We start from the raw sequence: 25,000 nt of genomic DNA, 5'->3' as shown, positions 1-25,000 counted from the left end.
TGTTCTAAACGAATAGGGCATAGGGGGAATAAGTGGGAATAGAATGTTATTTTTAAAGTTTTAAAAATTATTAGTCCCTTTAAGCTATATACAGAGCAAACCATCGTTACAATAACTTGCCTAATTACCTTAACTCTCCTAGTTAACCTAATTAACCTAGTTAAGCTTTTACTACTTGACAAAATCTTGTTGTCGATCCCAGTTGTAAGACCAACAAATAACAACTTGACTTCTAGTTGATAGCGGCAGAAGGTAGATTTTTCCGATGAATCCTCTGTTGGTTACATCTAGTATGGGGGCGAGCGAGAGATCTGCAGAGTGTATAACAACATCAACAGTCTGAGGTATCAAGATATTAGTGCTGCCCATTACATTACAAACCTCAGGAGAGGGCAAATTCTTCAGCAGGATAGCGCTCCTTCTCATACTTCAGCCTCCACATCAAAGCTCCTGAAAGCAAAGAAGGTCAAGCTGCTCCAAGATTGGCCAGCCCAGTCACCAGAGATGAACATAATTGAGCATGTCTGGGGTAAGATGGAGGCATTGAAGATTAATCCAGTTAATCTTGATGAACTCTGGGAGTCCTGCAAGAACGCTTTCTTTGCCATTCCAGATGACTTTATTAATCAGTGATTTGAGTCATTGCAGAGATGTATGGATGCAGTCCTCCAAGCTCATGATGGAGTCAGACACAATGTTCATTCTGTTTCCACTGCAGCATGACCACATATTCTATACTGGACATTATTTCTGTTAAGGACAAGACTTGTGTCTAAGCAAAGTCAGACCTTACTGTCCTAATGAAATAATTATAAATCAAGACATGATCATATTTTATTTTAGTTAAATAAGCGTAATCTAGAGGCCTTTGCCTTTCATATAAGCCACTTCTGATACCAAATGATCAACTAGAAGTCAAGTTATTATTTATTGTTCCTAAAACTTGGATAGGAGACAAGACTTTTGTCAGGTAGTGTATAGTAATAATGATAATAATAATAATAATAAACATAATATAGTCAAAACAGAGTATCAAAAAACAAAGTAAAAACAGTGCAGAATATTTAAAATAAGGCAAATGAGTTTGGTTTGCTTAACTCTATCTCTCTCTCTCTCTCTCTCTCTCTCTCTCTCTCTCTCTCTCTCTCTCTCTCTCTCTCTCTCTCTCTCTCTCTCTCTCTCTCTCTCTCTCTCTCTCTCTCTCTCTCTCTCTCTCTCTCTCTCTCTCTCTCTCTCTCTCTCTCTCTCTCTCTCTCTCTCTCTCTCTCTCTCTCTCTCTCTCTCTCTCTCTCTCTCTCTCTCTCTCTCTCTCTCTCTCTCTCTCTCTCTCTCTCTCTCTAATTCCATCATGTTCATTCTGATCATGTCGTCCAGAATGCGTCCGGCTCTGTGTGAATCCTGCTTTCGTGTATTGGCACGCTGCGTGCAAATATTTAGCAGCAGAGCGGCTCTGGCATCATGTGATTTCCAGATTGGATGCCCCGGTGTGTTTATCCGTTCTAATTTGCACCATCTCTTTTTAGCTCTCTCCGTCTCGCCGCGCCGCTCAGATTGTGATTGTTTTCTCTGACGCTCCACGTGTGCTTTCGCTCTCATTAGCCTCCCTGGCTCGGGTTTTCCAGAGATAGACACATCAGAGCAGTCTGTCTGTCTGTCTCTCGCAGATTGATTTCAGATCCTGTCACAGATGCGTTATGAGTGATGGATCCCGAGCCAGAGATTCGTTCCTCACAGAAAACAGAATGTGTTAACCCATTCATTAGTACATCAGTAAACAGAATGCAGGACACATTTAAAAACATGCATCTGTTTCTTATTTACTTTATTTATTTGTTTGCTGCTCATTAGTGGAGTTTGTGTGTTGGATTGTAACTTTTGTTGGTTGCATAACAATAACACGTCTGACAACTGCTTGGAGTTGTTGTTTCTGCTTGGCGATTGGTTAAAATGATTATGCATATTTATATTATGCTTTCCTTTAATTTTTTTATGGGAACAGTTAGTTAAAGGGAAACAAACATCAAAGTTCCCTTTAATTGTTTCAAACATTTATGTGTTTCTTTATTCTGTTGAAAACAAAAGAAGAAATTTTGAAGAATGTTGAAAACCTGTAACCATTGACTTTCATTATATTTGTTTTTCCTACTGTGAAAGTCAATGGTTACAGGTTTTCAGTTTTCTTCAAAATGACTTCTTCAGTGTTAAAGAATAGAAACACAAAAGAAGATATTTAGAGGAATGCTGAAAACCCGTAACCATTGACTTTCGTAGTATGTGTTTTTCCTACTGTGAAAGTCAATGGTTACAGGTTTTTAGTTTTCTTCAAAATACTTTCTTGAGTGTTAAAGAAAAGAAACACAAAAGAAGATATTGAGAGGAATGCTGAAAACCTGTAACCATTGATTTTCACATTTATGTTATGCTTTCCTTTAGTTTTGATGGGATAAACAGTTTACAGTAAGGTTCCATTAGTTAAAGAGATAGTTCACACAAACATTAAAGTTCCCTTTTATTGTTTTAAACATTTATGAGTTTCTTTATTCTGTTGAAAACAAAAGAAGATATTTAGAGGAATGCTGAAAGCCTGTAACAATTGACTTCCATAGTATTAGTTTTTTATTTTATAGAAGTCAATGGTTACATGTTTTCAGCATTCTTCTAAATACCTCCTTTAATGTTAGATAATATTAACACGCAAGAAGATATTTAGAGGAATGCTGAAAATCTATAATTATTGTATTTCATTGTATTTGTTTTTCCTACTATTGAAGGCAATTGTTGCAGGTTTTTAGTTTTTTTCAAAAATACCTTCTTTAGTCTTAATATAAACACAAAGGAAAGATATTTTGAAGAGTGCTGAAAACCTGTAACCATTGACTTCCATAGTATTTGTTTTTCCTATTGTGGAAGTCAATGGTTACAGGTTTTCAGTTTTCTCTGAAATGCCTTTTTTAGTCTTAAAGAATATAAACACAAAAAGGACAATTAGAAGAATGCTGAAAACCTGTAACCATTGACTTTCATAGTTTTTTTTTTACCCATTATAGAAGTCAGCAGTTAATTTTTTTTTTCAGTTTATTTTCGAAATACCTTCTTTAGTGTTAAAGAATATAAACAAAAAAGAAGATATTTAGAAGAATGCTAAAAATCTGTAACCATTGACTTCCATATTATTTGTTTTTCCTACTGTGGAAGTCAATGGTTACAGGTTTTCATTTTTTTTTCAAAATACCTTCTTTAGTGTTAAAGAACATAAACACAGAAGAAGATAATTAGAAGAAGAATGCTGAAAGCCTGTAACCATTGACTTCCACAGTAATACTTTCATAGTATTTGTTTTTCCTACTGTGGAAGTCAATGGTTCCAGGTTTTAACTGTAAAATAACTTCTTTAGTGTTAGAGAAAAAAGCTTTATTTATTTTTATTTTTTTTGCGTGAGTAATTCATTTAACATGATGTTAGTTAATGTATTCACTAGCATGAACAAACAATGTACAGTATATTAATTGTAGTATTTAACATCCTTGTTAACATTAGTTAATGAAACATAGTTGTTAGTTAGCGGTAACACTTATCACTAGTAACTTATTACCTGCCTATTATTAAGATATTAACACTGTATTAGTACTTATAATTAGGCCAGACTGAATCAGTTTTTACTTTTTTTGCTCAGAAGTTTGTAAAATAAATAAAGAAATAAAAAGAAAGGGAAAAGGGCTTTCTGTTAAATGATTTTGAGAGTACAGGTGCTGAATACCTGGCAAAAATAATTACAAGTAGCGTTTTTACTTTTTTCTTTTTCTTTTTTTTTAAGGTTTAAAAGGCTAATTAAATGAATTAGAACCGCATGTTTGGTAAACAAAAGTTCAGCATGTTCACCTATATGATATATCATTTAAAAGACAGTGAGTACATGTACATGGACACCAATAATCTAATTTTAAAATGATTAAGATAATTCTCTGATTAAGAGTCTATCATGTAAACAGTCATTTTTGATTAATTTAATCAGACTAAAGTGTAATCGAAATAAACAGAAATGGAATTAAGACGTGGACTGAAGTGCAGTACAGACATGTAAACACTGCAATCAAACTATTCTCTGCACCTACTGACTCAGTGAAGGACCACAGACACCTGCATCGCGAAATGCATTTTTTTTGTCTTCCCATACAGCGTGCGGTTTCAAATCGCATTAAAACAACACTCGTCCAGCAGTTCATACTCAATTCAATTCAATTTGTTTATCGTCATGTGCACAGTAAGTAAACACGTTTCCCTGTACACAAATTCTTACATTGCCATCCACAGTGAAGTCATACACATCATACACGACATACACATATATACACAGAAGTGACGGAAGTATAACTATGAAATGTATATAAATAAATAACTATGAATGTAAATAATATATAATACTGATACTCGCATCCAATATCTCGTTTGTCACAGGGGGCTACATGAAATGTTCCTGACTGAAAGTGAAAGTGCCAAACTGCTGTTAAAGATGACACATTAAAAATAAAACACCCAAAATTAGATGAACGTCCAGAGAAAATGTGGATATCGCGGTGACGCAATGATGTTCATCGAATTATGTGCTATTATGTGCTAAGAAACATTCAAAAAGCAACTCATGTAAACACCTTAATCTTATTATTGTCTTATTTAGATTAAGGCAAATGATAAGGCTGATGTCCATGTTAACGTAATCATTGATAATGAACTAATTCTGCATCCCAAATCCTACTACATAGCTAAACCCAACTATTACCTTACTAACTATTAATAAGCTGCTAATTATTAGTTTATTGAGCTAAAATTCATTGCTAATGGTTTATAAATAATGAAAGTTTTATCTTAAAATAAAATGTGGGCATACTTGGCATTTTTTTAGATTATACATAGTAAAAAATGCTGTTGTTTGTGTGTGCAGGAGGAAATCAGTCCTCTGGAGAATGCGATGGAGACCATGCAGCTGACCAATGAGAAAATCAGCAACATGGTTCAGCGTCACCTCAATGACCCGAATCTTACCATCAACCCCCTCTCTATGCTGCTCAATGGCATCGTTGACCCAGCTGTCATGGGCGGCTTTACTAATTACGAGAAGGTATGAGATTATTCTGATAAATTACTGGCAACTTGTGTTATGGTGCAAAACTGCAAAGTGGAGCTTATTATTTGAACCATTTCTTATTAAACACTACCAAAAGTTAGCAACATGTTTCTTATAATTTAGTTGAATTATTTGATTAAAGATACAGTAATATTATTGTATTTGTGAAATATTATAATAATGTTAAATATCATGTGACATATCATTGCAGTTTAAAATGGCTGTTTACTAGCACGTAATTTCTGAATATTAATAATTGAATGTTTTAATTTGTATTTAAGTAATATTTTATGTTTTAATTATGTTATTACATTTATTTAATAAATAAATACGTATGTTAAAGATAGATTCATTTATTAAATGGTATTACAAACAAAATTATTATTGTTGTTGTTGTTAATGTTTTTAAATATGTTGTTGTTGTTGTTAAATATAATACTATTGATTATTATAATTGTTATTGTCATTATTATTATTATTATTACTTTTTTATTTAATATACTGTTGTTGTTAAATATATTATTTTGTATTTATTAATATTATTGGTATTAAATATATTGTTGTTCTGTTAAATATAGTCTTATTATTTATTATTATTATTATTAATAAATATTATTATTAAATATTATTATTGTTGTTGTTGTTGTTATTATTATTAAATATTATTATTATTATTATTGTTGTTGTTGTTGTTGTTGTTTGTGTTATTATTATTATTAATATTATTATTATTATTGTTATTAAATATTTTTATTATTATTATTATTGTTATGAAATATTTTTATTATTATTATTATTATTATTAAACATTATTATTATTATTATTATTATTATTATTATTATTATTATTATTATTAAATATTATTATTATTATTAAATATTATTACTGTTATTATTGTTATTATTATTATTATTATTATTATTATTATTATTATTATTATTATTATTATTATTATCATTATTATTATTATTATTATTATTATTATTATTATTTAAAACGGTCATGCTCCTTCATTTTTTGTTGGGTAAGTATATCTTTGAATAAAAGTTCATAAGAAATTTAGTGCATCCTTACATATGAAATTATTCTCATGAAATGTTTCAGGCTTTTTGTGTGTGCATATTTATAAAATTTTGTGTATTTTTATTTTAAGGTTAAAGCTGTTGTTGTTTTGACATCCATAGGCGTTCTTTACTGAGAAATACTTCCTAGAACATCCAAATGACCAGGAGAAGATTGAAAGACTGAAGGATCTGATTGCCTGGCAGGTAAATATATTCATGTTTACTTGCTGTCTGTCTGTCCATCCATCCATCCATCCATCCATCCATCCATTCAGACAGACAGACAGGCATTTTCATAAATGTCAAGTAAAACATCAACGGATGTTACTGTATGAAATTAGCATGTCTTGATTTAGTAAATGGTGACATAAAATGAAGCATTTTTGATTGTATTTTGTTTTTAATGCAGTTTAAAACTTTTTAAGCCTCCTTGTTAGTTTTACAAAGATGTTGTAGTGTATCATAAATCAGTGCAAGCTTTCCTTTTTCAAAGAGCAGATTAAAAAAAAAAAAATATATATATACAGTCAAAATGAATAAACCCTCTGTGAAATTTTATTTGTTTATTTGTATTAAGTGTTGCTTAAAGGCGAGAAGTGTTTTTTCAACGCATTTTTGAACATAATAGTTTTATTAACTCATTTTATTTTGTCTTTGGCATGATGACAGTAAATAATATTTTACTAGATATTTTTTAAGATACTAGAATTCAGCTTAAAGTAACTTTTAAAAGCTTAATTAGGTTAATTTGCTAAGCAAGTTAGAATAACTAGGCAAGTTATCGGACAACAGTCGGTTGCTCTGTAGACAATCAATATATATATATATATATATATATATAAGGCTAGTAATATTGACTTAAAAATTGTTTTTAAAAATTTTAAAACTGTATGAATGTATGAAATACTGTAAAATCTAAAATATGTTGATTGACTGAGAAATGGGTGTCATTTATTCTACTTAATCTATTTACTGAAGTACAAAATAAGCAAAAATTGACAAATGAAGAATAATTAATATGTAGAAGAACTATATTTAGACAAAATATATACATATATAAAGTTTAAAAAGAGAAAAAGCTACAACATTTTACTAAAATTCTAATTTAAATTGAATTGTTTATTTGTTTAAATTGTACATATTAAAATATATAACTTAATATAATTTAACCTTCCTGTCATATTTTGTCAAAACTGCTTTTATTGGCAAAATGAAAGAAATAAGAACTTCTCCATTTGATAAAATATTATAGGAAATACTGTGAAAATTGTTTTCATTTGTTAAACATCACTTGCAAAACATTTAGAAAAAGTACAAATTTCACAGGAGGGTGAATAATTTTGACTGTATATTTCTGATAAGCTTCACTTTTTGCGTGCAGTGAGATCTCAGTTCTTCAGTTTTACTTAAAGGACAATCTCCTGGGTTTCTCTGCCGGATAAAGCAGCTGGTGTCTGTAAACTACTCTATCATCGAATCTACAGGCTTGTGTGATGGTTACAGGGCAGATCAACACCTCAGATCCTGCTGCTTGTGTTTGTGTGAGCGATACAGATCTCCGCAAGACCATCTTAACGCTGATCAAGCTTAATTTATTGCTGTTTAGTGGGAAATACATCCTCTGGCAGTGATAACTACATTTTTATCTCTCTGAAACAACATCTGCTGTGTGTCAGACAGCACAATAACACTGCGCCCGCTGACGGCTCTTTTTTTACAGAGGGAATTAACAGATTTTATGTGATATTCTCCAGCTCGCACCTCTTGTTTTTGCATATTAATAGAAACATTTGTCACTTTTTAAGGCCTGTGAACATGGCAAACTTAAAGCATATATCTGAATCAAGTTTAACTTTTAATATAAATATGTTAACTGAAATACTGTAGGACACAGAGACATGGTGGCTCAGTAGTTAGCACTCACAGCAAAAAGGTCGCTGGTTCAACTCTCGGCTAGGTCAGTTGGCATTTCTGTGTGGAGTTTGTATGTTCTCTCCATGTTGGCGTGGGTTTCCTCCGGGGAGCTCCGGTTTCCCTCACAATCCAAACACATGAGCTATAGGGGAATTGAAGAAACTTAATTGGCCATAGTGTATGAGTGTGTATGAGTGTGTGTGAATGAGTGTGTATGGGTGTTTCCCGGTGCTGAGTTGCAGCTGCAAAGGCATCTGCTGTGTAAAAACATATGCTGGATAAGTTGGCGGTTCATTCCGCTGTGGCAACCCCAGATGAATAAAGAGACTAAGCCAAAGGAAAATGAATGAATGAAATACTGTAAAATCTAAAATATGTTGATTGATTGAGAAATGGGTGTCATTTATTCTACTTAATCTATTTACTGAAGTACAAAATAAGCTAAAATTGACAAATGAATAATAATTAATATGTAGAAGAACTATATTTAGACAAAATATATACATATATGAAGTTTAAAAAGAGAAAAAGCTACAACATTGTACTAAAAATCTCATTTAAACTGAATTGTTTATTTGTTTAAATTGTACGTATTAAAATATATAACTTAATATAATTTCAAACTATTAAAATCAAACTAAATATTCAATACAAAACATGTTTACTTCAACTTGATGTACTAAAATGTTTTTTTAAATAATAAAAAATACAAAGATGTTTAATAATATGAATATTTACTTAAACTAAATATAAATTTAAGCTATTAAAACAAAACATAATAGTAAATACAAAACATATTTACTTATACTTGATGTAGAAAGTTATTTTTATAATAAAATCCTGAGCAGCTGCTGTGGTGGTCATGGAGGAGTGGAGAGCATGGGACTGATTCCTGTGATGATCCAGGTACAGACGAGTCTTCGCTGAGGCCAGCTTCCAGCCTCCGGTGCTTAGACTGCAGCTCTGCACTAGATGTTTGGCCAGTGGAGAAATGGTCGTGCCCATCTGAGCTTGGTTCTCTCAAGGTTTTTTCTTCACTTTTGCCAATTGGTGACGTTTTTTTTTTCCCTCTCCGCTGTCGCCACTAGCTTGTATGATTCGGGATCTGTAGAGCTGCGCATCGTTGGATTTGCTCTTCAGTGTTTGGACTCTCAGTAGTGATTATTAACCACACTGAACTGAACTTAAACACTGAAAACTGAACTACACTGTTCCAATTTACTATGGTCTTCTAAGTGAAGCTGCTTTGACACAATCTACATTGTAAAAGCGCTACACAAATAAAGGTGAATTGAATTGAATTGAATAAAAAACTATGAAGATATTTAATATTTATTTATTTAAAAAATATATACATTTATAAAAATGACAAAACATACAAGAAAATTAGTCGTTTAGTTTTACTTGAATTATATTTACTGCAGTAACAAAACTTGAGATAAAATTGGCTGAAGACACCCAAAAATGTATTTCAATATTATATAAACTATGAAAATTTTTTAAATAAATGAATAATAATAAGTTTTGAATGTACGAAAGTATGGAGTGAGGGCCGAAAGTGGACGAAAGTGAGGAGTGGGGGGATGTCGCGGACGGCTCCCTCACTATTCTGCTGCCTTGGGGGGCTGCCTAAGTCGCCTCTATGGATGCGCCGGCCCTGCACATATTAATAAAAACTATGAAGAAATGTAAGAAACGAGTGTATTGAAATGTCAATAATCACACAAGAAAATGTGTAGTTTGGTTTTTCTTGATTTTAATGCTATAACAAAACCAGAAATAAAAATGATCTGTTTTTGTTGAATTAATTTTACTACAATTACAAAATTAAATAAAACAAAATATTAAAAAACTGTTAACAAATTGAAATAAATTAAATAAATTAAAATGTCAAAAATACACAATGAAATTTGATAATAAAAATGGCTAAACACACCCAAAAAATGTATTTAAAAATTATATCAACTATGACAATTATGCAAATAAATTCATACAAATTAAAAAAACACACAGGAAAATTTGTACTTTTGTTTAGCTTGAATTAACACCCTAAAAATTATGAAAATATGAACTAAAATTAAAATAAAAAATAAGAAAAAGTAAAAAATAATTCACACTATTATTAAAATGCACTGTTCACAAAGATTTTGCGTGTCTCCTGTTTGTCTTTGCAGTGTGTGTGTGCGTTCGTGTATGTGCATGTGTGTGTGTGATCAGTGGAGCAGCTGTCCAGTGTTCAGCCTGTTTGTCTGATGAAGCCGCGTGTCTGATATACTTTACTCTCAGTATAAAGATGGTGCGCTTCAGAGACGTGGACAGAAACATAACGAGGCGAGGCAAGACGCTGCTTGTACTGTAGCTGTGTTTTCAGGAAGATGAAAAGAAAGGACAAACATCTGAAGAGCACAGCAGATGTCACATATTGATGAAACCCTTCCTTTTAGTACATCTGCTAATGTGTACGTGTGTGTATGAAACTGAGTGTTTATAAATGTCTAGATGTTTATTTATAAAGACAGTAATTCATTATTAATCATCTATTCATAATATTGTTATTTTATTATTACTATTAATTATTTATTAATGTCTAGATGATTATTTATAAAGACTGTAATTCATTATTAATCATCGGCTATTCATATTATTATGTTATTGATATAACATATTTATGAATGTCTAGATGTTTATTTATAAAGACAGTTATTCATTATTAATCATCGGCTATATATAATATTGTTATTTTATTATTATTATTATTATTAAATATTTATGAATGTCTAGATGTTTATTTATAAAGGCTGTAATTCATTATTAATCATCTATTCATAATATTGTTATTTTATTATTACTATTAATTATTTATTAATGTCTAGATGATTATTTATAAAGACAGTATTTCATTATTAATCATCGGCTATTCATATTAATATTATGTTATTGATATAAAATATTTATGAATGTCTAGATGTTAATTTTTAAAGACAGTTATTCATTATTAATCATCGGCTATTTATAATATTGTTATTTTATTATTATTATTATTAAATATTTATGAATGTCTAGATGTTCATTTATAAAGACAGTAATTCATTATTAATCATCATCTATTCATAATATTGTTATTTTATTATTACTATTATTATTAATTATTTGTGAACGTCTAGATTTTCATTTATAAAGACAGTAATTCATTATTAATCATCTGCTATTCATATTATTATTATTTTATTAATATTAAATATTTATGAATGTCTAGATGTTTTTTTTATAAAGACAGTAATTCATTATTAATCATCGGCTATATATAATATTGTTATTATATTATTATTATTAAATATTTATGAGCATCTAGATGTTCATTTATAAAGACTGTAATTATTAATAATCGGCTATTCATAATATTATTATTTTTTATTATTATTAAGTACTATGAATGTCTAGATGTTTATTTATAAAAGCAGTAATTCATTATTAATCATTGGCTATTCATAATATTGTTATTTTATTATTACTATTAATTATTAATTATTTGTGAATGTCTAGATTTTCATTCATAAAAACAGTAATTCATTATCAATCATCGGCTATTCATATTATTATTATTATTATTATGTTATTAATATTAAATATTTATGAATATCTAGATGTTTATTTATAAAGGCAGTAATTCATTATTGATCATCATTTATTCATAATATTGTTATTATGTAATTAATACTGAATACTTATGAATGTGTACAAGTTTATTTATTAAGGCACAGTAATTCATTTCTTATTAATTACTACTCAAAAAGTTATTATTTTATTATCATGACCTTATTGTTTTTATAATAATAATAATTATTATTATTATTATTATTATTATTTGGTTGTTATAAAGAATTATCAGACTTATTTATTACTTAGCCTTAGACTAAATCAGACTTAGAATAAACAGTAATGATTATTTTTTTACATATTTATTTATTCATTTTATTTTACTTACTCTGTATTTATTAACAAATAAAATATATTTTTTTACATTTTTAAGCAGTTTATTTATAAATATGGTAATTCATTGTTACTTAATGTGTATTCATGATCTTATTTTTTATATAATTAAAATAATAATTATAAATATTATTATTATCAGACCTAAAATAAACAGTATAATATTTTTTTTTACATTTATTTATTCATTCATTCATTCTTTTTATATTTTAGTTACTCTATAAATGTATTTATCATTAAATAAAAATCTATTTTTGAGTTTGATTTATAACAAAAATAGATAAAGACTAGATAAATATTGAATGTTTCATACTGTAAGCTAGCTAGCAGGATATTTAAATAATTTATCTTTATAATTTGTATATTTTTGACAAGAAGTGCTCTTTTTTCTGAATAAAAAAAAAATGTAATTGAGTAAACAAAGTAAATGACAGTACATTAATCTAAGCAGGTTCAATTATTAGGTTTTCAAAAAGACGCATTTATGCACACAGAATCTTACTGTATGAACCTAACGTATAACTAACAGATTAAATATACTACTACAATATATTAAACTTGAGAAAAAAATATAAATGTATGTTTAAATAAAATATTATAATAGAAATATAAATTCTTTAATACAGCAATAGAAGTTGTAAGTAAAAATAAAATACATTTAAAATGTAATGAGGTCTATTGGTGACAGCTTAGTAACATGCTTGCAATTCTGTAGACATTTAAAGAGAAATGCAAATGAAGCGTTTTGTTGAACAACAGCCATGTATTTCTGATTTGACGGAGGTGCTTTGATTTTGTTTGTTGAATGTTTCAATCTTGTAGTTTTTGACTTGAGCTTTTCATAGCGCTTTATTTTCCTGATGTCAGGTCAGGACATTTGCATCAGATGAGTTACAGCGGCTGTCATTCTGTCAGAGTATAAAATATGTCTCTTGCTTTGTCTCACCTCAGATGTGTTTCATACATAGATCTGTGTGTTTGTGTGTGTGGTGTTTCTCCACAAAGATGATGACACAAATCAATTACGGTGACAGCATGAAACGGATGCTTTCTTTATTATATGAACAGAAAACTTTTTCTTTTTTGAAAAAAAACCCAATATGTTCAAATCAGGGTGATCGCCACAGCCATATCACCCTGCAGACCAAGACCGGTTACTCGCTAAAGCTAAGCAGAGCTGAGCCTGGTCAGTACCTAGATAGGAGACCACATGGGAAAACTAGGTTGCTGTTGGAAGTGGTGTTAGTGAGGCCAGCAGGGGGCGCTCAACCTGTGATCTGCATGAGTCCTAATGCCCCAGTATAGTGAAGGAGACTCTATACTGTCAGTGAGCGCCATCTTTCAGATGAGATGTTAAACTGAGGTCCTGACTCTCTGTGGTCATTAAAAATCCCATGGCACTTCTCATAAAGAGTAGGGGTGTAATCCTGGTGTCCTAGCCAAATTCCCTCCATCGGCCCTTACTCATCATGGCCTCCTAATCATCCCCATCCACTGAATTGGCTCTATCACTGTCTCTCCACTCCTCCTTTAGCTGATGTGTGGTGAGCACACTGGCGCTGTTGTCCTGTGGCTGCCAGGGCATCATCCAAGCGGATGCTGCACACTGGTGGTGATGTGGAGAGACCCCTCATTGTGTAAGCATGATCATACACAATTAAATGTGCTATATAAATACACAGTACATTTACATTATAGTTTAGTATGTACACACTCTATAGCAGGCATGTCCAAGCTCGGTCCTGGAGGGCCGGTGTCCTGAAAAGTTTAGTTCCAACCCCAATCAGACACACCTGGGCTAGCTAATCAAGCACTTACTAGGCTTTCTAGAAACATCCATGCAGGTGTGTTGAGGCAAGTTGGAGCTAAAATCTGCTGGACACCGGCCCTCCAGGACAAGTTTGGACACCCCTGCTCTATATGCTTTCTTGGTTTGTAATATCTGCAGTGGTCAACATTTAAAGTGGATCGAAGAATATTTTCAAAATTATATACAGGGTTGATACGGTCATGGAAAACCTGGAAAAGTCATGGAATTTTGACATGGCATTTTCCAGGCCTGGAAAAGTTTTGGAAAAGCAGAAAACAGATATCTGTGTACTTGAATATAGGTTATTTACTTCTTTTCTGTCCTTGGCCAATCACATACTCTCACATTAGTAGTGCGGTGTAAGCATTATCTAAATAAATTTTACATAGATATAAACTCAAACTAAATAGATTGTGGCGTTTTATGATATTGTTACGAATTAAATTAAAAATCCTTAATCAAAAAGTGGTTTAACCAAAACATAACAAGATAACAGGGATTAAAAATGTAATCCCTGGTGCCCCCGCGCTCGCTCTCCCCAAAATATAAACCAAAAACACAAACCACTTAGAATTAACAAGATAATATGATTTATTTACAGAAAATAAGGAGCAAAAATAACATCGGGAGGGGTTCAGCCAAAATAAATGACAATAAACCAAGCTAACTAATTTAGAATAAACTTCTCTGGAAAATAGATAAGAAAAATAAAATACAGAAAACTTACCTCCCTACTAACAACACAGGAGAAAACGAAAATAATAAACAGAAGGCACCAAACCTCCCTACCATGCTCCAAGCCAGACAGGGAGACAGAAAACCGGGTTTCTCTGGTTAGAATGTACAACTTTACATCGGCATCTCACAAAACGCCATATAAGAGACATCAGCAACAAACTCGAGCAATAATATCTCCACAGAGAATTAACAAGCGGGGAATCAAGAGAGCGGGGAGCCGGCGAATCCATGCTCTGAGGTTTTAAATACAGCCGCCGCCAATCTAAGCGCCAATCATGATCCGACATAATCCGCTGCACCTGCAAATAATTGGAAATGAGAGAGAGAGAAAGAGAAAAACTCCACACACACTACACCACAACTACTCGTAACAATATGCTGTAATAAATTTGAACATGCACTGTTTTTCTTTTACCACGCATATGTAGACATTACATGAAACAGTAGGTCATGAACATTTACTTGAAAGTCTTGGAGAAATCAAGGAAAAATCATGGAATTTTAGTAGTAAAAATGTGTATGAACTCTGTGTATAAGACAAGATGTTGTTCAGTCGTATTTGAAGACAACTTTGATGAAAGCTTTTGATTCACTTCAAATGTTGACTACTGTATATCTTTTTCGTACATTTTTATTTTGATATTGACACCAAAATAAGCATCTCCTCTTTAGCAATGTTCAGCTCACTTAGGTAAGCCATGGATGAACATTAAAAATAAAGTAGCATCGGCTGAAAATTGCATACCGTGGTCAGAATTATTAGCCCCCCTTTAAATTTTTTTTTTTTTCTTTTTAAAATATTTTCCAAATGATGTTTAACAGAGCAAGGACATTTTCACAGTGTGTCTGATAATATTTCTTCTTCTTGAGAAAGTCTTATTTCGGCTAGAATAAAACAAGTTTTTAATTTTATATGAACCATTTTAAGCCATTTTTAAGCAATTTTTTTTTTCCGACTGTCTACAGAACAAACCATCATCATACAATAACTTGCCTAATTACCCTAACCTGCCTAGTTAACCTAATTAACCCAGATAAGCCTTTAAATGTCACTTTAAGCTGTATAGAAGTGTCTTGAAAATTATCTAGTCAAATATTATTTACTGTCATCATGGCAAAGATAAAATAAATCAGTTATTAGAGATGAGTTAAGACTATTATGTTTAGAAATGTGTTGAAAAAAAAACTTCTCTCTGTTAAACAGAAATTGGGGGAAAAAACGGGGGTTAAAAACTCAGGGGGGCTAAATATTCTGACTTCAACTGTAGTTAATCGTTGTTTATTTATTGCAAAGAATAAATAAATTAATAAATAAACCAAACTATAATAAATAACATTTGTATGTAAATCACATTTTATCATTTAAATAATTTATAGTGTCCATAATATATTATAATATAATTGTTGAATGTAAAATTACTTGATTCGTTTTTGACATAAGGAAAATTAATTATTAACAGTAAACCTTCGTCTAAAACCTCAAGCTGTTATAATGGATTGTATGCACTTTAAACCATCTGCTCACTGTCTTTTGGCTTATTTTTAAACAATCATACCTAATAGCAGACTTACTTAATAGCATTACATTAATACTGTGCAGAAAAGCCACCAATCAGAGCTGCAGTGAGCGAATTGTGCCAAATGAGATATTTAGCTCCACCCACTTCGATAAAGCATTAAAATAGCAATACAGAAATATTTGCTAAAAAGAATAATAATCTTTGTATAATAAATTATTATAATTAAAAATAATAATAATAATATGTTTGTGCAGCACAGTGGCTCAGTGGTTAGTACTGTCACCCCACAGCAAGAAGGTCCCTGGTTCGAGTGCCGGCTGGGCCAGTTGGCGTTTCTGTGTGGAGTTTGCATGTTCTCCCAGTGTTGCGTGAGTTTCCTCCAGGTGCTCCACAGTCCAAACACATGTGCTATAGGTGAATTGATTAACTAAATTGGCCGTGGTGTATGTGTGAGTGTTTATTTGGTTCATCATGGGTTACAATAATTTATTCATTCATTTATTTTTATTGGCTTAGTCTCTTTATCAGTGGTTGCCACAACAGAATTAGCCACCAACTATTTCAGCATGTGTTTTATGCAGTGGATGCCCTTTCAGCTGCAACCCAGTACTGGGAAACACCCATACACTCTCATTCACACACATAAACTATGGCCAACTTAGTGTATTCAATTCCCCTATAGCGCATGTGTATGGACTGTGGGGGAAACCAGAGCACCTGGAGGAACATGCGAACTCTGGTAAGAAATGCCAACTAGCCCAGCCGGGACTCAAACCAGCGACCTTCTTGATGAGCTACACACTAAGCCACTGTGCTGCCCTACGATGATTTAACCAAAATCAAAGAAAAAATGCCTGTTGGAAAAATCAATTATATAAAAAGCGTGTGGGCACCTACGCACTCAGTATAAGTTGCAGCACGTTATACGATAAAAGAAAAATATTTATGCTCCATAAAAATACAGTGATGCTGCACAGTTCATAAAACACTTGAACTGTGCCGGGAGTTTGTGTTTGACAGCACATGAGGGACCCGAAGCCACTTTTTCGGCTAGATATGGCGATCGATGCGGCCTGTCCTGAAGGCAGAACAGGCCTCGTGTACATTTTTCACAGGCCGCTATTGATGCCCTGTCAAACCGGCTGACACACCACTCATGTAAACAGCGGTGGAGAAGGCAGGACAATCCCCGGCAGATTTGAGCTGTTGATTAAGCTTGGCTTTCACCTCTTTGTGCCGCTGGGTCCTGCTCTCTTTATATAAGGATTCAGCTATTCTGTGCTGTTATTCATTGACGTCAGGTGCTTTTGTGAGCTCGGCTCCATTCATGTTAGCCTGTGCACTGACACACACACTTTACACAGGCGAGGGCAGAACTTCAGCTGCTAATGCAACCTGAAGATTAGTGAGCAAGCCATGAGTGGAAGATGGGTGTTGCTAACAAAATGAAATATTGATGAATTGGTGAAGGCAGAGCAGAAACGAGACATGCCCAGATAGATAGATAGATAGATAGATAGATAGATAGATAGATAGATGGATGGATGGATGGATGGATGGATGGATGGATGGATGGATGGATGGACGGACAGACAGACAGACCCACCCTAAATGACTCGTAGCCCTGCCCCAAAGTACAGATAGCCCAGCCCTAAAGTACTGATAGCCATGCCCTAAAGGACAATTAGACCTACCCTAAAGGACTGATAGCCCCATCTTAATGGACTGATAGCCACACCCCAAAAGACTGATAGCCTCGCCCTAAAGCACAGATAGCCACACCCTACAGCACAGATAGCCATGCCCTACAGCACAGATAGCCATGCCCTAAAGGACTTATAGCCACACCCTAAAGGACTGATAGCCAGGCCCTAAAGGACAGATAGCCCCACCCTAAAGGACTGATAGCCCCACCCTAAAGGACTGATAGCCCCGCCATAAAGGACTGATAGCTAGGCCCTAAAGGAAAGAGAACCTCACCCTCAAGGACTGATAGCCCTACCCTAAAGGACTGGTAGACCTACCCTAAAGGACTGATGGCCACGTCGTAAAGGACAGATAGCCACACCCTAAATGACTGATAGCCGCGCCCTAAAGGAATGATAGCGACGCCCTAAAGGACTGATAGCCCCGCCCTAAAGGACTGATAGCCACGCCCTAAAGGACTGATAGCCACGCCCTAAAGGACTGATAGCCCTACACTAAAGGATAGATAGACCTACCCTAAAAGACTGATAGCCACGCCGTAAAGGACAAATAGCCACACCCTAAAGGACTGATAGCCACGCCCTAAAAGAATGATAGCAATGCCCTAAAGGACTGATAGCTCCGCCCTAAAGGACTGATAGCCACGCCCTAAAGGACAGAGAGCCACACCCTAAAGGACTGATAGCCATGCCCTAAAGGACAGATAGACCTACCCTAAAGGACTTATAGCCACGCCCTAAAGGAGCAATAGCCATGCCCTAAAGGACAAATAGCCACACCCTAAAGGACTGATAGCCACGCCCTAAAAGAATGATAGCAATGCCCTAAAGGACTGATAGCTCCGCCCTAAAGGACTGATAGCCACGCCCTAAAGGACAGAGAGCCACACCCTAAAGGACTGATAGCCATGCCCTAAAGGACAGATAGACCTACCCTAAAGGACTGATAGCCACGCCCTAAAGGAGCAATAGCCATGCCCTAAAGGACTGATAACCACGCCCTAAAGGACGTATAGCCACGCCCTAAAGGACTGATAGCCACACCCTAAAGGAGCAATAGTCATGCCCTAAAGGACTTATAGCCACGCCCCAATGGACTGATAGCCACACCCTAAAGGACAGATAGCCCTGGCCTGAAGACATTTCATGTTTGATTTGAAGGAAATATGTGTAAAATTGGACAAAGACCATAAACAAGGCATCATGGCTTTAAAGGGGATTAAAACTAAAATGCCATGATGAACTGCAATACTATCATGTTTTAAATATATAAAATTATCCACTTAAATGTGTTGATTGTCTGCTATACGATTGTTTTAAAAATCTGTTTAATTAATGTGAACAGATGGTTCAACAAAAGCATGTACAATCAATTACCAACAGGTCTAAGTTCTCTTTCCTTTTTCAGTTAAAAGTACTGTTTGAACCCAACTGTTGCACTCAATAAGTCTGTAATTGTCATATACTGCTGTGCAGCTTGTGATAATTTAGACTTGAACTCCAGATGAACTCTCATGTCTCTCAGTGCTGCTTCATAACTTATCAATTCAGTTTTAACTTTTTTTTTTTTTTTTTACCTTTTGGGTGTTTCTAAATTTATTTCGTCCTCAGAGAGATTCCTGCACAGGAACCATGACAAGTGCATCAGTGATTTGAGGTTTTTGTTCCTGCTGTTGTCAAGAATAAAACAAGTGCAGCTGAAGTTATGTGATTAGTTAGTCCAACCTTCTCAGAACACGTTAGAAACTGCATAGCAATAGTTTATCAACCACACAGAACACCCTAACAACACCTCAAAAACACTGGAAAATGTGTATTTCACACAATCAAAGTTTTAAATGTGTTTATAGAGAATTAACATAATCAACGGCTTGCTTTAATCTGTTGTTTTTTTGTTAATATGTAAAAAAGTGGAAGTGCAATAAGATATTTTGATTATTCAGTACCAAACTCCACATGACAACCTCAAAATATTGTACAATTCTGAGTGTGCTTCACACAGGTGAGTGGGCTTGACAAACCACCTGTAGAAACAGGTCTTTCCTCTAATAAAAAAAAAACTTAAATCTCTTAAATCTCTGAGCACTAACAGTTTTTATTGGTATAATTAGCCCTTGTCGTGTGTATTGCCTTGTAGAATTGCTTAATGTCTCAATTGTAAGTAGCTTTGGACAAAAGCATCTGCTAAATCAGTGGTCCTCAACCACTGGGCTGTGGACTGGGACCAGTCTGTGGATCAATTAGTACTGGGTCACACAAGAAATCATTATTTATTTCCGTTTTATTTATTCTCCGAGTCTGAACTATCTTTTATTTTGAAAGATCCTTTATTTTGAAAAATGACCGTATTCTCTCGTTTACATCTCAGTCACTTAAGCACCTAAATTTAACCCACAAGCATGAAAATAAATAAGAAACAGACGTCTTTGGAAAGTTTTTTTGCTAAGGGGAAAAGGCCCAGAAAAGGACCCGCGAACTGCCAAGGAATTGATAAGCAACCCATTTGTCAACAAATTCAGTCAATCCAGCATGTCTGTGCAAGAAGATCAGCTGCTGGAGATCGCAATCAACGGCGGCCTTTTACGGGGTTTTTGCATGTCGCGCCTTTTCTGCGCGCAAGTCGATATTTCCAATTAGGGCTGGACGATATTTCAGCGTTTGGTATCGGTCCGATACCAAGTAAATACAGGGTCAGTATTACAGATATTGATACCGATACTAATACTTTTACTTTAAAAAGCATGTATTTCAACCTAAATGTACTTTTCTGTAGGGGAGAACAGTGTGTGATGATTTATGAGTTAAATGTTCTCAAAGTAGCTATAATTAAATGTACAGCGTACCTGCCAACATTTGACTCCGAAAACCTGGGTTGGAGTGGCATGCTGGAAATTACGAAAAGTCTGTGTGTGTGTGTGTGTGTGTGGTGTGGTGTGTGTGTGGGGGGGGGGGGTGCGATCGTACATTACACCAATGTCAGCGATCCGGGGGTGTTAAAGACTGTACCAAAAAGCTGAGCAGTGGGGGAGGGGTTAAATTTTGGGAGTTTTCTGGGAGACAGAACAAAATGTGAGATGGGCGTGAAATACGGGAGACTCCTGGGAAAAACGGGAGTGATGTCAGGTATGATGTACAGTTGAAGTCAGACTTATTAGTGCCCCTTTGAATGTTTTATATATATATATATATATATATATATATATATATATATATATATATATATATATATATATATATATATATATATATATATATATATATATATATTTCCCAAATGATGTTTAACAGAGCAAGGAAATTTTCACAGTATGTCTGATAATATTTTTTCTTCTGGAGAAAGTCTTTATTTCTTTTATTTTGGCTTGAATAAAAGCAGTTTTTACATTTTTAATGAACCATTTTAAGGTCAAAATTATTAGCCGCTTTAAGCAAAATGTTTTCGATAGTTTACAGAACAAACCATCGTTATACAATAACTTGCCTAATTACCCTAACCTGCCTAATTAACCTAGTTAAGCCTTTAAATGTCACTTTAAGCTGTATAGAAGTGTCTTGAAAAATATCTAGTCTAATATTTTTTTTACTGTCATCATGGCAAAGATCAAATAAATCAGTTATTAGAAATCAACTGTATATGTTAAAACCCAGGACAAATTTAAACACTTTTAAGCCAAATAAACCATTTTTATTATTGTAATAATCTAGATTTGCAAACACAAACTTATTACTAGAGAACAATGATTTTTTTTTACTTCAGTTTGGGGTTTTTGTTCAGAAACAATAATATAATAACAAAACCATTTCTCTTTTAGCATGTCTTCAGTGTCTTTAATCAAATAAATGTGAAACAAATTCCAATACCAATGTTGGTATCGATACTATCGATGTTAGGATCGATTCGCCCACCCCTATTTCCAATAGAGGTTCACAGATGCACTCAGTTGAATGAATGCTGCAAGCACACCGCAAATCACGTGACAAGAACTGACAGATCAGCTTCATACTTTGTATGGAATATAGAAATTTTGATAGACTAATTACCTCAGACAACCACAGAACACCCAAACAATGCAGTGCTTTTTAAATTTCTCCATAAATAAAACTTGTATCAGAGTGACAGCAGTGTTTGGTCAGCTTGTCATCCTCTGAGAAAACAGTTGATGGTCACCTTGCAATTTACGTAAACACACACTCTCTCTCTCTCCCCTCCCTCCGGGCTGTGGTAAAATTGTCAAGCGTTGATCAGTCCATGGTGATAAAAAGGTTGGGGACCACTTTACTAAATGTAAATGTAAACAGCACTGTAATTGACTTCTGTTGTATGGACAAGCCAAATGCTAAGACATTTTTCAGATTTTTATATATATATGAGAACAAAGAATGTAAATGATGATAGAATTTTTATCAATAGCAAGTGCGATCAAAAAGATAAAAATAAATGACTGAAATCCTTAAAACATTGCAAACTAGTCCAAACTTTGTCCTCATGGCCATCAACTAGCAGGTCTTTAGACTACTAGAAATGTCAAGCTGTCCGTTTTTACTCATGACCACCTATGAAGTTTTTACCATCACGTTTTAATAAAAAATAACCGCCTCTGACCACCTCACCTAAAAATGTCCGCTTTTAAAAGTGCTGCTTTTTCAAACTTTAAATTGCTTCAAACTGAGCACCTTCAAACTTCAAGCTTTTAAATCTACTTCAGATTTTCTGCTCAGGTTTTCTCTAGCCAACATCAAAGTTTGTCTCTTAAATCAGGTTTCTGAGTGAATTTGCATTTGTATATTTCAGCAGTGCAGTAGGAGCCATCTAACTGTATTTTGCATGGACAGTAGATACTATAAAATCAACACAAAAGTCTCTATGGTTTTAGTTGTTGTTTGGTTTTCATGTCTACATTTTTATAGGTCAGGCCTTGTTTTTATTATGGGGATTTTAAAAAAATTGTTTACAGGTGTAAAACAAGCAGAACTAAAGCCATGTGATCAATCTCAGTCAACTGTTATCTCAGCTAATTAATAGCTGAGCTTATTATTAACACCTTAGTGTTTTCTTAACACATACTTAAGCAGATATTAAACAATAGACACATTTAATATTTTAAATATCTAAACCAAATAGTAATAATAATAAACCAAAAACAGATACTGTATATAAGCAGATCTATAATCAAAGTATATGTAAAGTTTATTCAATTAAATCCATCTTTTTTTAGCGCTTTTACAATGTAGATTGTGTCAAAGTAGCTAAACACATAAGATTATAGTAAATTGAAGCAGTGTCAGTCCAGTTTTCAGACTTGATGTTCAGTTTAGTTCAGTGTAGTTTAATTTTCACTGCTGAAAGTCCAAACACTGAAGAGCAAATCCATCGATGTGCAGCTCCACAAGTCCCAAGATGAAGCAAGCCAGTGGCGAGGAACAAACTTCACAAGTTGATGAAAGTGATGGAAAAAAACTTGAGAGAAACCAGGCTCAGTTAGGCAAGACCATTTCTCCTCTGGCCAAATTTCCTGTGCAGAGCTGCAGTCTAGGTGCATATATGTATATGTGTATATACAGTGGTGAAAGTAAATATGGAACACGTTACCATTGACTTGAAACATTCCCCAGATGTTGGTAACAACCTAAGAAATCCATATATGCTAAGAAAACAAATCTAGTTTACAAATTTAGTTATGCATAATAAAATAAAATGATTCAGGGTAAAAGTATTGAACACATGAAGAAAGGGAGGTGTAGTTCTGCAGTGAAAGCCCAGACAGCAACTGAAATCTTTCAGTAGTTCTTCAGCAACCCTCTGCTCTTCCTCATTGTAAATGAATATCTGCTGCTTAAGTCCAACATCTACATTAGCAGGAGGATGAAGTTAAAACCAGGGTGGACATTTCAGCAAGACAATGATGCAAAACACAGCCAAGTAGACTCTCAGATGCTTTCAGAGAAAGAAAATCAAGCTGTAGAATGGCCCAGCCAATCGCCTGACTTGAATCCAATAGAAAATACAAAATAAAGCTCAGATTTGATAGACAGGACCCACACAACCATCAAGATTTTTACACACTGTTGAAGTCTGGGAAAAACTCACATCTGAGCAATGCACGTGACTTCATTCTCCGTATGAGAGGCGTCTTTAAGCTGCCAGCACCAAAAAAAGGCTTTTATATAAAGTATTAAAAGTATTTCTGTAGTTCAGTGCTTTCTCCTTGTGTTTCATTGTTATTACACAGAACTCATTTTTCAGATTTTATTGTTTTTATGTTTGGATTTTTACCAAAATCTGGTTTAATTCCATGCCAACAGCTCCTTTAGAAATAGTATTCCCAGGAAAAAAAAAAGCATGATGTGTTCAATACTTATTTTTGCCGCTGTATGTTTATAGAAATTGGTGACATTATAGGTGCAAGTTGGTTATGTTGGTTTTCAGAGTTGGGTGTAACTCGTTACTATATTCTAATTGCATTTTTGGTAAACGCAATAATGTAAATAATTACATTTTAAATTTGTGTAATTTAATTACAGTTACTAAAGTCAGTGTAATTGCGTTACTTACCTTACAAATAGAGTTTTTAGAGGGGTAAAAAAGCTTATTTTACATCACGTTTTCCGCTGCAATGTCAGTCAATGAGCATGCGCCTTTAAATTGCTGGAAAACACAAGCTGAAATGATGGATGCTGACAAGCGTGTTTGCTTCTTTAAGTTGAAATGCAGACATTACTTTGATTTCATTGAGCGTAAAAACAAAAATATTACTGTGAAATGCAGCATATGTCCAGTCTCTAAAGAACTTTCGACTGCTTTTAACTCGACCAGCAACTTGTTTAAACACTTGAATAGAAAGTATTCTGTGACAACACTCGTCGCCAAAGAGGACACTGACGTTTAAAAACACAGCGGTCCAACTGAGCCTAAACAGGCTAAATTGAAATTTTGTGCTGAGTGAAGGTATCTTCTGAATGTGAAGAGAAGTGTAGCTGCTTATGGGGTTGTTCACATATTGCATCTTTTGCTGATTTTCCAGGCGCCCCAGTTGAAAACTGTGAGTCATGTGACAAGAACTGACTCATCAGCTTATTGCTTTGTATGGAATATACACAATTCGGTAGACTAATTACCTCAGACAAACACAGAACA

General features: G+C 33.6%; 1 protein-coding gene across 2 annotated transcripts in view; it reads left to right on the top strand.

Moving 5' to 3' along the window:
• The window catches only part of dock1 (dedicator of cytokinesis 1), a 927,369-nt gene that overhangs the window by 860,118 nt on the left and 42,251 nt on the right, over positions 1-25,000 (top strand). For both annotated transcript variants that reach the window (XM_056470102.1, XM_056470100.1), the window contains exons 45-46: positions 4,940-5,116; positions 6,308-6,391. In XM_056470102.1, the coding sequence (XP_056326077.1) occupies positions 4,940-5,116; positions 6,308-6,391 (261 nt within the window). The remainder of the gene's footprint in view (positions 1-4,939; positions 5,117-6,307; positions 6,392-25,000) is intronic.

This window comes from Danio aesculapii, chromosome 12 (genome assembly GCF_903798145.1).
Source record: "Danio aesculapii chromosome 12, fDanAes4.1, whole genome shotgun sequence".
In the NCBI taxonomy this organism is placed as follows: domain Eukaryota; kingdom Metazoa; phylum Chordata; class Actinopteri; order Cypriniformes; family Danionidae; genus Danio; species Danio aesculapii.
The sequence above is the reverse complement of the archived record's forward strand: the minus strand, read 5'-3'. Positions and strand labels throughout refer to the sequence as shown.